Source organism: Macaca thibetana, chromosome X (genome assembly GCF_024542745.1).
Source record: "Macaca thibetana thibetana isolate TM-01 chromosome X, ASM2454274v1, whole genome shotgun sequence".
Taxonomy (NCBI): domain Eukaryota; kingdom Metazoa; phylum Chordata; class Mammalia; order Primates; family Cercopithecidae; genus Macaca; species Macaca thibetana.
This window is the reverse complement of record NC_065598.1, coordinates 132,510,933-132,524,253: the sequence shown is the minus strand read 5'-3', so window position 1 is coordinate 132,524,253 and position 13,321 is coordinate 132,510,933. Positions and strand designations below refer to the sequence as shown.

General features: G+C 47.9%; 1 protein-coding gene and 1 long non-coding RNA gene across 3 annotated transcripts; both read right to left on the bottom strand.

Moving 5' to 3' along the window:
• Positions 1 to 1,238: 1,238 nt before the first annotated feature.
• Positions 1,239 to 12,769, bottom strand: ZIC3 (Zic family member 3). 2 transcript variants are annotated; one of them, XM_050776158.1, is made up of 3 exons: positions 11,162 to 12,763; positions 9,840 to 10,003; positions 1,239 to 1,808 (listed from the first exon to the last, which is right to left on the bottom strand). In XM_050776158.1, the coding sequence occupies exons 1-3, from the start codon at positions 12,216 to 12,218 to the stop codon at positions 1,659 to 1,661; spliced, it is 1,371 nt and encodes a 456-aa protein (XP_050632115.1). In that variant the 5' UTR covers positions 12,219 to 12,763; the 3' UTR covers positions 1,239 to 1,658. The 2 variants fall into 2 exon arrangements, with proteins under 2 accessions (XP_050632115.1, XP_050632113.1); XM_050776156.1 differs by lacking the exon at positions 1,239 to 1,808 and adding an exon at positions 8,058 to 9,023 and having other exon boundaries at positions 11,162 to 12,769.
• Positions 3,120 to 5,482, bottom strand: LOC126946157 (uncharacterized). The gene is made up of 3 exons (XR_007722598.1): positions 5,308 to 5,482; positions 4,817 to 5,225; positions 3,120 to 3,328 (listed from the first exon to the last, which is right to left on the bottom strand). It is a non-coding gene; the product is annotated as an uncharacterized LOC126946157 (long non-coding RNA).
• Positions 12,770 to 13,321: the final 552 nt, after the last annotated feature.

Below are 13,321 nucleotides of genomic sequence, written 5' to 3'. Positions count from 1 at the left end.
AATAGTAAAAATAGGAAACTACCCCAAAGCAACAAAACAATAACTACCTGCAAGGGGGAAAGAAGGCATCATTTGTTCAGGGACTACTCCGTGACAGGCTCTTTATGGACATTTTCTTGTTTAGTCCATAGAACAACCCTAGGAGGTATTATCACAGTGCAGCTGGCTCATGAACAACTCTGTAGCTTACCTTTCCTAGGGCTTTTTCAACAATCCCATTATTATACTCCACTGCCTGTCTGAAAGAACACAGTTCTTGTTCTTAAAAACAAAACAAAACACAAAAATTTTACCAACATTGTTATGGGGCATAGAAAATGTCAGGCGTTAGGAAGCTGAGAGTCAAAGAATCATAGGCTTCCTTGTCCTGGCCTTTTCTATTATTCTTGATGTAAATGAACAATTGGAATCACAGGGAGATGAGCATGTTTCCTACTACTAAAAAATTATGCTATCATCAGTCTACTTACCAAAAATTTCAATGAAACTGGATCTAAAGAATAATAGTAATATACTCTATCAGGCTGCAATTTTACAATACTTCATCATCGCATAATCATGCCAAATAAATAGAATGATAGTCATTCACAGATTACATTAGATTATAGATGTTAAATTTAAAATGAGAAATCAAGTATCTGGAGTTCCAATAATTCTTCTGTAGTGCCTTCATCTTCTCTAACATTACAGTTAATTAATGACAACTTGTGTTTTAATAACACCTATATTCCATGATTCTCTAAGTGTTCTAATCAATGGTTGTGCCAAGTTGTCTGCCCCAAAAACCACTTCAGCGCTTCTGAATAATATACATGTAATGTTGCAGTGTCTCCTCCCTGGATGCCACAGAGGCACTCTTTTCACCTTTCAGGTTATCTTCAGCTTTATCTTTCCCTCTCTTTCTCACCCAAATATTGGTGTTCAAATGCTCTTTTTTTTCCCTCCAAGCTCCTGCATCCTTTCATTCCTCCTAATCACCCCTATCAATCCTTGACTCTGAATTCTTCCCCTGGTCTTCCCAGTACCTGGCCTTGAACCCCTCTGGGAAAACACTGTGAGTTCAAAACAGTTGTTTGTGGTTTGTTCGGCGGGTTCCCCCCCCACCCCCATTTATTGCCTAGTGAAAGCCCAGCTATATCGTGAAAAATGTGAATTGAACATAAATTGTCCCAAGTCAACAGGTTAATCAAAGTTATTTAGGGGCTACTGTCATTTTAATAAAACAATAATCACAAAAATAATTTAAATGGTTTTATTTAAGTCCAACAAAAATTGAAGGGATCCTGGGTATTGCTTTCTGAACACAAACATGAAATTAACAAAACAACAATTCATGTTTCTAGTTTTAAACACTTTAGTTCTACATATAGAATGCTGATATTTGAAAAAGATTTTCAACAAGGTCAACACAATGTATGAGATAATGCATACTGGGTTATGAATTAGGCCAGACTTCACCTCCATCTTCCCATTTATAAATCCTAAATTGGGGGGAGTTTTTTTGCTTTTTCATTTCACAAATGATTGCTCAACACAGGATGAAATACACCAAAAGAAGAAAATAGTCTTTTTATACCTAGGGAAGAAGCTACTACTCTTAAAATGATCACTTCAAGGTAACAGACATCCAAATTGATGTGGTTTTCTTTGAAACCTCATCAGTAAATCATTTCTTGCACAGTAGGTTCGGCATTAACCCTGCATTTAGGATAGGTAGTGTTATGGAGGGCTGGCTGCTGCATACCAACGTCAGTATCAAGTTCTTCGTCAGGAATTAGAGACTGTCCCGGATACCAAGCAGGACAACACTGGCAAAAAAACAAAAAGTGAACTGCAGATAGGTCAAAACAGGCCACATTTCCTCTTAGAAAAAATGTCATAAAATGTTACATGGATATGTTCTTTTAAACTCTGGTTTATAATAAAACACGATGGAATGTTTTATTTTTAACACCTCAAATTCAAATGGTGTTGACGCAGGTTGTATTTTAATAAAACATATGACACAAGACACACACCCTATTAGAGATCAAACATTATAAACTTGCCATCTGGTGAAAGCTATTGTTATAGTTACTATAAAGCTTACATTTCTCTCCATTCATCAGATTTGTAAATAGGTTGAACTGTCATCAGATTAAAAATATACAAAACTGCTTGGTTTGTTAAATGTTAATGAAAGAGATTTGCTTCAGTTTCAACAGATTTTTTGAAACGAGTTTCTCTAATATTCAAAGGATTTATGTTCCTCTGTTAAGTTACCATTAGTCCAAGTACTCTGAACACTCCCCGCTTCAAATGCTTCCAGCAAAGTTAGTGTTTTCCAAGCTGTAAATTTCAATGGTTATGATAGAACCAAACCTCGGTAAAAAAGCAGTGCCCTTTGGAGTCGTCATCCAAACAAATATAAGAGCTCTATCAATTTATCACTAGCCCGGTTTTGCAGAAATTCCATTCACATAACTCCTATGAAAATCAACCGGTTTTACCATATCAAATGACCCAAAGAACACCGCAGGTATCCAGGGGAAACAGTCCACCAATGCATCTTAGCTCAACTTTAAAGTCAATTTAAGAGACAATCTGGGCTCTGTAGCTCTTAAAGGGACAAACCCCGTCTAACCATTGGCTAAAGCTTCCTTAAGTTAATGAACTTTTTATTTTCCACACTTTTGGTACCAAGAGATTTAACCAGAAAAAAGCTCAAATCTCAGGATTCACACTACAGTATGGAAAAACAGAGTATACAGCAAGCACCATTTACTTCCTTTGATCTCTCAAAGATGTCAATACAATTCCAGTGAGGGGGTGGGGAAAGGGGGAGTGAGTGAACCGGGGAAGGAAACTTCACCCACAGGAAAAAAAAAAAAAAAAAAAAAAAAAAAAAATCGGCTTGGTGGCAATTTCAAAACAAGTTTCCAAACTACTGAAGAGGCTCCGGCCCCCTCTGACTTGCAGGAATCACACATAAGAAAAGGACAGAAAATACTACAGGGCATGCTTATTTTAATTGCCCATGGGTTTCCAATGCAAAGCACGACAACTTAAATGCATATTCCAAATTCTTGCTCCAAAGCCGTCTTCTTTGTGCACTGAAAAGGAGGAAAGACAACCCCATCAATTGTTCTCTGCAGATAAAGGCACTGTTTTGCAGATTTCCCCCCAGATCTGGGCCAGCCTTGCTAATGACCTGCCCACCCACCTGGGGCCCTTCCCAAGGTGGCCCACGGGAACTGCCCCACACCTTCAGGAGCCAAATGCGTGACACTGGACAACCCCAAGAGGGCTGACTTTTCCGTTTGGCCGTTGGTCTCCACGAAGACGCAACCTGGAAGAGTTCGAGCCGTTTATTTTCCTAGAGGAGCTGAGGTTCAATTACTACTCTTTTTAAAATCTTACATTTTCTTTTCCCTCACAAAAGACACATCTGAAGGTGAATCTGCAGCATTTTTCTACGGAGAAAACACGAGCTCGAGATCCCAGAGCTACCAGGGGTTCTTTCAACGCCAGCATTAAGGCAGTTAAGCAAAAGCTGAATTTTCGGAATTCTGGCCTTTTTTTCCCTTAACATAAGACCACCAGCTGTTAGGGCACACACCAAAGCTACAGTGCCAATTTTCATAGGCTCACGTTTAAATGAGATATACAGAACACGGAGCCTGGGCAACGTGTAGGGGTCGAACTAGCAATGGCACACTTGTCTGTTGAAGAGCCGGGGCATTTTCTTGGAAAATGGTGCCTACGTGTTCATAGGCTTCGCCACTGTCCTGAAAGAGAACATACTATCCACTCTTGGGGCATTTTTAGGGACTCAAAGGTTCTGTGGAATCCCAACCGGGGCCTGATAACTCGAAATGGCATCCCCTACCCATGGGAGCTCCGGGAGGGGGCGTTTTAAGTCGGGCCAGGTGGGTGGGGAGGCCTCTGGCGGGTTTTTTGTCCAAGTCCCATGGGAACCCCAAACCCAAAAAGCACACGCCAACTTCCCAGGAGAACGCCCAGGAAGAACTTCTTCGCTTCCGTTTTTTTAACAATTTTGCGCTCAACCGCCACAACCTACATTCCTCCGCGAGGCGCCCAGAGCTGAGGAATAACAACGGAGTTTAAACTACATAACAGTTCGGCAGCCTGTAGTCTGCGCTTTGCTGCGCTCCGCGGGGGTTCGCATCCGGCCGCCATGTTCACGACTCGAAAGCCGCCCCAAAACCAGCCCCCCTTCCCACATCCCTCTCCTCTCCTCCCCTCCCTCCCAGCTCAACCAAGGCCGCGGCACTGCAAAGCCGCTTTCAACTCTACCCCCCACCCCCTCGCAGCAAAATCCGACTCGACGGCTGCGAGGTGTGCGCCTGCGCGCGGCGCGGGGAGGGCGCGGGAGTGGGAGGCCTACGGGCCCCCGGCCGGGGCTTGAAAAGGCCGGAGCCACGGGGAAGCGGGGGAGGGGTTGGGGTCCCGGCCGGAGCCTCCTCTTTCCTCTCAGCGGGTCCCCGCTCCGGCCCTGGCCCGGCTCTCACACGTGCGCGCTAAAAACCCACTTCAAAGTCTGTTCCCGGCACGGGGGCGGCCCCTTTTGCGCCGGCCCCTGGGCACCCGCGCGGGCAGACAACCAGTTCCCGGGCCTCGCAGCCCCCACTGTCCCACGCGCTGCGAAGAGGCCGGAGGGGCCGAGCGAGAGAGGACGTTCGCTGGTGACCCCCGGGAGCCGCAAGCGGCCTTCGGGTGGACGAATACCTCCCTGCCCCCAACCCCCACCGCTTTAGAAAATTGAATTGAACACAAAGTTTGCGGCCAGCGCTACGCAGTGGCCTTCGGAGCTCACCATTGTTTGGGCTCGTATTGACCCCAGGTCCGGATTAGGCAGAGGCTGATTCCTGCTTTACAGCCCCGCCGGCCTAATGAGGCCGGGAGGCGATGGGGCGCGAAGCGTCCTCAGAGCCTGGGCGACCGCCGGCTTACGGCCGCCAAGGGCCCTGTAGGTGGAGGTCAAAGGGTCAGCGGGCAGAGACCGCGAGAGAATTGACCCTAGGAAATGAGGTCCCTTCCCCCCGCCCGAGCCTCGACAGAGACTTGCAAGAACTTGGTGTGTGGACAGGGACCCTGGGAGCCCCCGCGAGGGGCCCGAGGACAGCTGAGCTGGAGCCCCGACTTCCGAAACGCCTGGCCTCGCCGCCTCTGCCCCGGCCCGGGCCAAGGATCCACTGGAGGCTTGGGACTCGAGGGACAGAAACCTGTGAGAGGAAACCAGTCTAGGTGCCAGGAAAATCTCTTCAGGCGATGGGCAGGCTGCTGGCGATTCTTCCACAAACTTACATGTTAAGAGGCCCTTCGACTTTGCTCCTCTGTTTTAGGGAGCTTTTTTGAAGGGGGAGAGAGAGCCAGGGCGAAGAGGCAGAGACATCAGGCTGGGAGAAGGGAGAAGGGGGAGGAGCGAGGAAGTCCTGAACACTCCAACTTTTCCTGGGAGGCTTTGTGAGTGGAGGTCTCTGCTCACTCATGTCCAACTTTAGTAATTTAGATCGACCGGCCTGCTTAGCGTGGACCCTGTCCTGATCTTTAACCTTCCGAAGCTGGATGAAGGCCAGACTTCTGTCTTGCATGGAAATAGCCACCTCCCTTTTGCCTAACAGTGGAAATCTTCTTATGCAAAATCACTCATTTTGAAAAAGGGACTTTCAACAAAGATCTTACAAGGTGCAAGAGGAAAAGTAACAAGTTGATTTATACTAAGAGTCTGGCCCATGCCTCGGGCTTGAGCATTTATGAGTTCTTTTTTTTTTGGGGGGGGGGTACTTACTCTCTAAGGTTGTTTACTGAATATTCAAGAATGTAATTGTGCACTCCCAGAGCCAGATTATAGAGGGGAAATCTGTGAAAAGTTTTCTATCAAAATAAGGAGTTTTCTTTACCGCAAATGACAAGGGTGGAGGACATGATTTTGAGAAATATGATGCTATACCCAAATTAGATGTAATGATCTACACGGGCAAAACTTGATATTCTCCTAATATTGGTTATCATAATTGTTTTTCATTTAATTGATATCTTCCCCTTTTAGGACACTCAGAATACTTTCCTGTAAATTTTTATGGTGGAATAATTTCAAGTAAGAAAAGGTCAAACTGCTCTTTCTCTCTTAAGGAGATATTTAATACATTTAATTGAAACGGAGGCAAATTTTTGGTGGAATCTTGTACCCAACACAGGGCTCTACTTCCATTTAAAGTTAGGTTAGATTGAGGGTGGGGGAGGGAACTCATGGAGAAAGTGATAAATTATGGAAATTCATTGTACAGTTCAGAAGAAAAATATACTATTTAGACTTCACAATGGAACACACTTAGAGCCAGTCTTATGAATATATACTTTCTGAGAACTTGCTGAGCATTTAAAATGGTCTCTGGTTTGAGGTGAAGGAAAAAACCTGAAATAGGAATCTGGTCCAGCACCCTCAATGTCAAGGTCAAGATCGGAATGTCTGGGTTGGGAGTGATAGACTGACCAGGTTACCTGCTCGTCACATGTGGAGTCATCCCAATCTCCGTTCATGGCATTCAGGCTTGGATATTGGTGGAAGAAAATGCAAAAGACCCCATTATTCTCCACTAACAAAAAATAGCCTCCAAAGCAATTTGCAATTAGAAACTGTCAATAATTGTCTGTTGACAAAGATCAGTAGATAACTTAAAATAGATTGCTTCAACTGCGTGAATTCACAGAATCAAAGTTTCTTTTAATCATCAGAAGTTCTATAAACATTTCAATTTCAGATTGATTTATTTGAACATGAAAAAAAATCAGGCACCAAATACAAAAATGTTATAACATAAATAAGATGTGCCAAGACTTTATTTCTTCAAAAAGAACAATAAACAAAATTCTAGAATTGAAAATGATCATATATAATACCAAATTGACTGCCACCAAAAACCTAGAGCATTGCCCCTTAAAGGAGGTACTTAAGCCTATTCAATACATTTCTAAATACTTTACAATTCCTTATCTCCACCTTTCTGTTATTCATGCAGAGATTGGGCTCAATAACAAACAGCACCCTAATAAAAAAGGTCTCAATACTCTACCCACTCCAGCCCCCCCAAATAGCAATCAATTTCTTTTCCATATAACCATTGTAAAAGAACTGTTTGTCCAAAGGAGTTGCTTCACTGAAGATTAAATGGATTGTTAACATTTCATCACAAAGCAAACAACCGTTTTTCATTGTTATTGATTTTAATGGAAACAATGCTCTTAACATCTTTGCCTACAAATCATGAACTTTAAAAATACATATTTTGCAATTTTTTCCCATAGCATCATTTCAGAACTGCTGCAGTTATTACACCGCTATATAAATGTTATGGATAATTGCGATAATTATGAACTATATACAGCAAACAAATCAGCCTTTGCCTTCCCAAATTGTAAATGGACTATGGTTCTTTTAAGAAGCACTTTAACCATAAGTAAGCAATGCTCAACTGGCCTTACTCATCACCACTGTTTCAGACATAAGCTATCTTTTGAAAATATATAGATAGCTACTAGATAGATTGATAGACAGATTAGATAAGTCATAGATACAAACATATATAGGTATATGGGTGATCTCTAGATAGAAAACACAGACATGCATCCTGCCGCAATTTTCATTTTTATGTAAGGTAATAAAGAACTAAGGGACATAAAATTCATTAGGTTACCTTATGTTTATATATGTAGGGCAGGGATGATTAAATCCAGCTTCTCAGTCTTTGAAGTACAAGATTGAGATGTCATGGCCACTAACTGAATTGATCAGTAATATTTGATTTGCATGCCGAAAATCCAGGACAAACACATTTAAACTCGCAGTTAAACAACCATCTGAGATAGAGATAAGGAAAGGAGAGTCTTCCCAGATGGAAACTGACACTGTAAGGAATTTATACTGTAATAGAAAAATAATTTAACAATTAAAAAAGGGATCTGAGTGAGTTATAAATACCAACAAACAAGATTTAATTTGCTCACATCTCCTCTTTGTAGAAGGCTGTTACAAAACAAGAGAAAGGAGTCAGTGGTTCCAAAATTGTAAATTGTGTTCTTCTTTCAAAACAATAAAATTTTAATGCTAAAGCAGTTATAATCAAAAGCTGTACAGAACTTGTTAGAAAACATTTATCCATAAATATTGTTCAGTTCCCGGCACTTGTAGCAATAATTAAATTACAAACGATAAATATGGCATCAATGGATATGTATTTACAAAAAAAAAAGTTATTACAAAAGGCAACTGTATACTAAACGTCACAATCTGTGTAGAGTAACATCACATCCTCAGCCTGAAAAAAATACTGAACAACAGTTTCGACCCTATTAGACAAAAATACATTCACAAGTGTAATGCTTTGAGGAAAAGTTCAAGACATAACAGGACTTTGGCACGGTTTAAGACTGTGAGAGTTTAAACAATCACCACTAAGGCGAAAAAGAATTTCCATCAGTTTAACATCACCACCACCAACAAGCCTTCTATAACTTCCTCTCGAGAAACAGGACAACTGTTAAAATGAATTGCAGGAGTTTAAGAATGGGGTGTCGCAGACAGCAAGAGGAAGGGGAAGAAAAAGCAGTGTAAAGATTTTGTAAAAAATGCTTCAAATGCCAAAACATATTTTCTAATCCTGAGAAAAGGGCATGGCTACTTTTGGATCTTGCCCAAAACCTTCCTGGACAATTGCAATTAACAAGATGTAGCCCTATAAATGGCCTCTTGCCTTAAAACTCCATTTCCATCTGATTGGTCTCAGTTTTCTTTTAAAAATGCATTTGGTCCATTCTATAGTTAACAGGGTTTGTGTTTGTCCTCAGACGTACCATTCGTTAAAATTAGGAGGAAGTCCAGGGTTGTGGCTGGTGCTAGTTTGAACTGCAGAAGGGGTTTTAGTGGTATCTTTACTGTTTGCAGAAGCTATAGCGGGTGGAGTGGAAGATTCATAGCCTGAACTGGCAGCAGGGGAGGAATCTGACCCTTGAGATTCATGAACCTAAAATTAACATGTATATATTATAATGAATATAATTCCAACTGGCAATGTGCAAGCAAAAACAAGAGCAGAATTCGAGCACTGTAACAACAAGACCACCCAGTGACCCACTTAAAAGAAAAATGCTGCTTCAAAAAAAAAATCCATATTACCGATGTCTAGAAAACCCGGAGATGTTCGCTAAAAACCAGTTTTGCTCCGAAGACTGGTATTATGGAAAAGGAATAAAGCACTCCGTTTTGGTCATGCCACTTCAAAAATGCTTTCTCCACGGATGGAGTGGGGTAAGCAGTTACACTGTGAGGTCCTATAAAATACTAAATCCGGGCCCAGGTTTCATCAAGCCCGTTTCGGCTTGGGAAAGCAGGTACAGAGAAGGTGGCACAGGGGCCCTGAGCGCTGCGAAGTCGCAGACAAATGTGTGGGAATCAGATCGCGCTCCTCGGCCCTATTGTTTTATCCGAAGCCAAAGAGCGAATGAACCACCCACCCCCGGGTTCGGCGCGGCTACTCTCGGTTCCCACCGCGGGCTGAGTCGGGAAGAGGCGGCCACGGCAGTCCCGCAAGCCTAGGCGAGCTCGGCTAGAGCTTCCCAGTAAACAACCGATTGTTCCCTCCGCTTCCTCCCCCTCCCAACTTTGCTCACTCCCGCCCCCACCCCGCCCGGTCCCCAAAATGGGTTCAAGGTGTCACTGCTGGAGCAAATCGGATTTAACGTGGAGGACAGAGGGTGGGCAGCGCGGGCGCTTCCGTTCCGCGGCCCGGCGTCGGGCCGAGTGTTTACAAACCGCCGACCGCTAATAAAGAGGTAATTACCTTCATGTGTTTGCGCAGGGAGCTCGGGTGCGTGTAGGACTTGTCGCACACTTTGCAGATATAGGGCTTGTCCGAGGTATGCACATGCATGTGCTTCTTACGGTCGCTGCTGTTGGCAAAGCGTCTGTCACAGCCTTCAAATTCACATTTGAAAGGTTTCTCACCTGCAAAAGGCAAAAACCCAAAGGGGGTAAAATACGGTCAGTGCCGGAGTTTCCCAGAGGCAAGCAGCAGGAGACTGAGCTCCCGGCGGTCTTCCCGGAGAGGGAGCGCCGACTGGGGGCTGCTGTTGAGAATCTATTTTCCCTGGAGATAAATGAAGAGCGTAGGTTGAGCCCGCTAGGTTTGGGAGTGGTGGTCGGGGCGGGGGTGGGGCAGGGCAGGCCCAAAACCTGACCACGTCTTTGTTCTTGCAAGGAGGGAAAGCCCCTGGCTCCTCCGAAGTTTCCCCTAAGTTGTGTTTCCACCCCACCCGACCCAGGGCTCCCAATGCGCGGCCACGTTCCGCCACCACCTCGGCGATGTAACCGAGCCCGGCGGGACAATGGGCCCCGGACAGGACAATCCCGTTCAGCCTCTTTGTACCTTTTAATTTGCCTCTTTCAAATGCAGTGGTTTGGCTAAGCCCGGTATTAAAAAGCCTGGGTAGTCGTACTTAATGTTTGGGGGGGGGGATATACATATATATATATATATATATATATATATATATATATAAAAAATCCAGGGGGCTCCAGACAGTTTTACAAGATGTTATGAACAACCCACGAAACTGCTTTAGCTTTCCTCCCGGAGGACTGAATTGAACCTGGAACTCCAAATAAAAATAGTTTGACAAAAGTATCAGTCATTTAATTAGGAGATGTGCCAATCAAGTGTAAAAAAGAGCGGAAGTAACCGAAAGTTAGTTTTCATTAGCATTTCTATGGTTGCCTTCCACGAATGTGTGCCGAGAGCTAAGTCGCTTGTAAGCAATATGCTCTCAACACATTCGGAGTCCCTTCACCGTAACCCAGAAAGGGAGACAAAAAGAGGAGGCGCCAGTTTGTTCCTGGGCGCGAGAAGGTCCCAATTAGTTCCTGAGACCGCAGAGCAGTCTGCCCGGGAAGTTAGAACTCGGCAAAGGCGCCACGGGACGGGGAGGGCTAGGGGTGGATGGTCACTGACAGCGCTTCTTTTTCGAGCGGCCGTTGCGGGGCGTCGCCCCTTTCCCTGGCCGCCACCTCTCTCCCTGGCCGCCACCTCTCTCCCTCGCGCTGTTAAGTCCGTTGCGTGACGGGGTATCGCCAGTGGAACCCACGCCCGCCTGCTTTTTCCCTTACCTGTGTGGGTTCTCTTATGGATCTTGAGGTTCTCAGAACGGGCAAAGATCTTCCCGCAGCCCGGGAAGGGGCATGGGAAGGGCTTCTCGCCCGTGTGCACTCGGATGTGGTTGACCAGTTTGTACTTCGCCTTGAAAGACTTGCCCTCCCGGGGGCACTCCTCCCAGTAGCAGACGTGGTTGTTCTGCTCCGGGCCCCCCACATGCTCCATGGTGACATGTGTCACCAGCTCATGCATGGTGCTGAAGGTCCGGTCGCAGCTTTTCTTGGGCCGGCTCAGCTGAGCCTCGTCGATCCACTTGCACGACAGCTCCTGCTTGATGGGCTGCCGCATATAACGGAAGAAGGCGCCGGGCCCGTGGTGGGCCGCCACGTTCACGCCCATGTTCATGTTCATGGGGCTGTAGTTAGGAAACTGCGCGCCGGCCGCGTAGGGGTCCGTGCGCGGGCTGGCCACTGGGCGGTATGGGTCAGCACGGCCGAACAGCTCCCCACGCAGCCCCAGGTGGACCTGGTTGTTGTCCACGTGCCCTGTGGGCGACGGGTGCCCAGCGCCCTGCTCATGCAGCCCAGGAAAGAGCAAGTAGCCAGGGGGCTCGGGGATGCCAGGTGGAGCATGCAGGCTGCTCGCCGAGCCGGCGAAGAGCCCGTGCTGCCCGCCACCCGAGGCCGCCTCACTGAGCCCGGAGCTGCGCTGGCGGAACAGAAAGTCGCGCGTTGAGTTGAAGGCAGCAGAGGCAGCGCCGCCGTAGCTGGGCACCTGGCTGGCGTGGTGGTGATGGTGGTGGTGGTGGTGATGGTGGCCCAGGGCGTTGGCGTAGCCCGAACCCTGCGGCGTGAAAGCCGAGCTCTGGCCTGAAGATAGATCGTGCGCCGCGGCAGGGCTCAGCTTGAAGGCAGCGGCGGCGGCAGCGGCGGCGGCGTGGGTTGTGTCCCCGAAGGGATTCAGCCCCATGCCTGCCGGCTCACGGTTGGGCATCTCGTGGTGGCGCGGCGCGCCGAAGCTGCCCACTCCCAGCCCAGGGAACTGCGGGCCTCCGTCCAGGAGCATCGTCATGGGTGGGACGTTCTGGGCACAGGCGATCCGGCCGAAGTGAGAGAGGGTATCGGCGAAGGAGGAGATCTCCGAAGTGCCGTAGTCGGAAAGGGGTGGCGGCGGTTGGACACTGCCGGGAGACCCCCAAGGCGCTACCAGGGGCTGCAACTTTCCGTCACTGCGAGTCTCCTGCAGAGGGGTAGGAGGGAGGAGGGGAAGAAAGAGCAGGGAGGGGGTGTTGGGGGGGGGAGGAGGGAGGAGAAAAGACTCTGGGACTAGATCTGGTTTAACAAACTAACAGGCGCGCACAAAGAAAAATAAGCAAAATAGTAAGTAGAGGGCGGAGTTTGCCAATCCTGTCCCGGGCACCCCTCCTCTCTCCGAGTGCACAGAACCGCAGGGCCAGGAGGCTCCCTGGGTACCGGCCTCTGGGCTGGGCTGCGCCTAGTGGCGGAACCGGCTAGCGGCCGGCCGGCGGGCAGCGGGCAGTAGGCAGGCTCGGTACTCGCCGCTTGCCGCTCGCCGCGCGAGTCCCAGCCTCTTCGCCTCCAGAGTAATGTCCTTGGACTGATAAAGTCAATCACTCACTCCTCGCACATAAACCGAGCGGGAGGCGCGCGGCGCGCGCCAATGGGGAGCCAGCTGGCCCGCGGTCACCTGACCCCCGGCCGGACAGCCCATTGGCCGCCGCGAGGCTGATTGGCAGCGCGGAGCGGAGAACATGGCAGCCGTGGCCGAGCGACCCCCGCTGATTGGGCAGCCGCCGGGTGCCTGGCAGGTGAGGCGGCGGCTGACGGGCGGCCGCGAGTGGGCTCCACCGGGCTTGAGCGGCTGCGGGGAACTGGGGCCGGCTCCAGCCGGCAAACGGCGGGACGCCGCCGGGCCTCTCGCGGGCCTCCCCCCACCCCTCGCGCTCGTTACCCGCTTTGGCCAAAGAAACTCTTTGCCCCGGGAGGATCGGTCCCACTGTTGCGCCGTCGGAGGAGACGCGGTGCCCAACGTCCAGTTCCGCCTAGGTCCCCGCTGCCTCACCACCTTGAGAACATGTCCCCTCTGTAGCTTCAGGGCGCAGATCCTGGGGAGAGCCCAGCATTTTCGCGCTCCCGGCCCAGCCGCTGCGTCCA

What these genes read in the sequence shown, in the direction of transcription:
- ZIC3 (XM_050776156.1), bottom strand. Translation starts at nt 12,218, where the DNA reads ATGACGATGCTCCTGGACGGAGGCCCGCAGTTCCCTGGGCTGGGAGTG. An exon ending in CCATAAGAGAACCCACACAG is followed by an intron (nt 10,004 to 11,161) that starts GTAAGGGAAAAA and finishes TGCCTTTTGCAG; the next exon opens with GTGAGAAACCTTTCAAATGT. An exon ending in CCCTGCGCAAACACATGAAG is followed by an intron (nt 9,024 to 9,839) that starts GTAATTACCTCT and finishes TGTTAATTTTAG; the next exon opens with GTTCATGAATCTCAAGGGTC.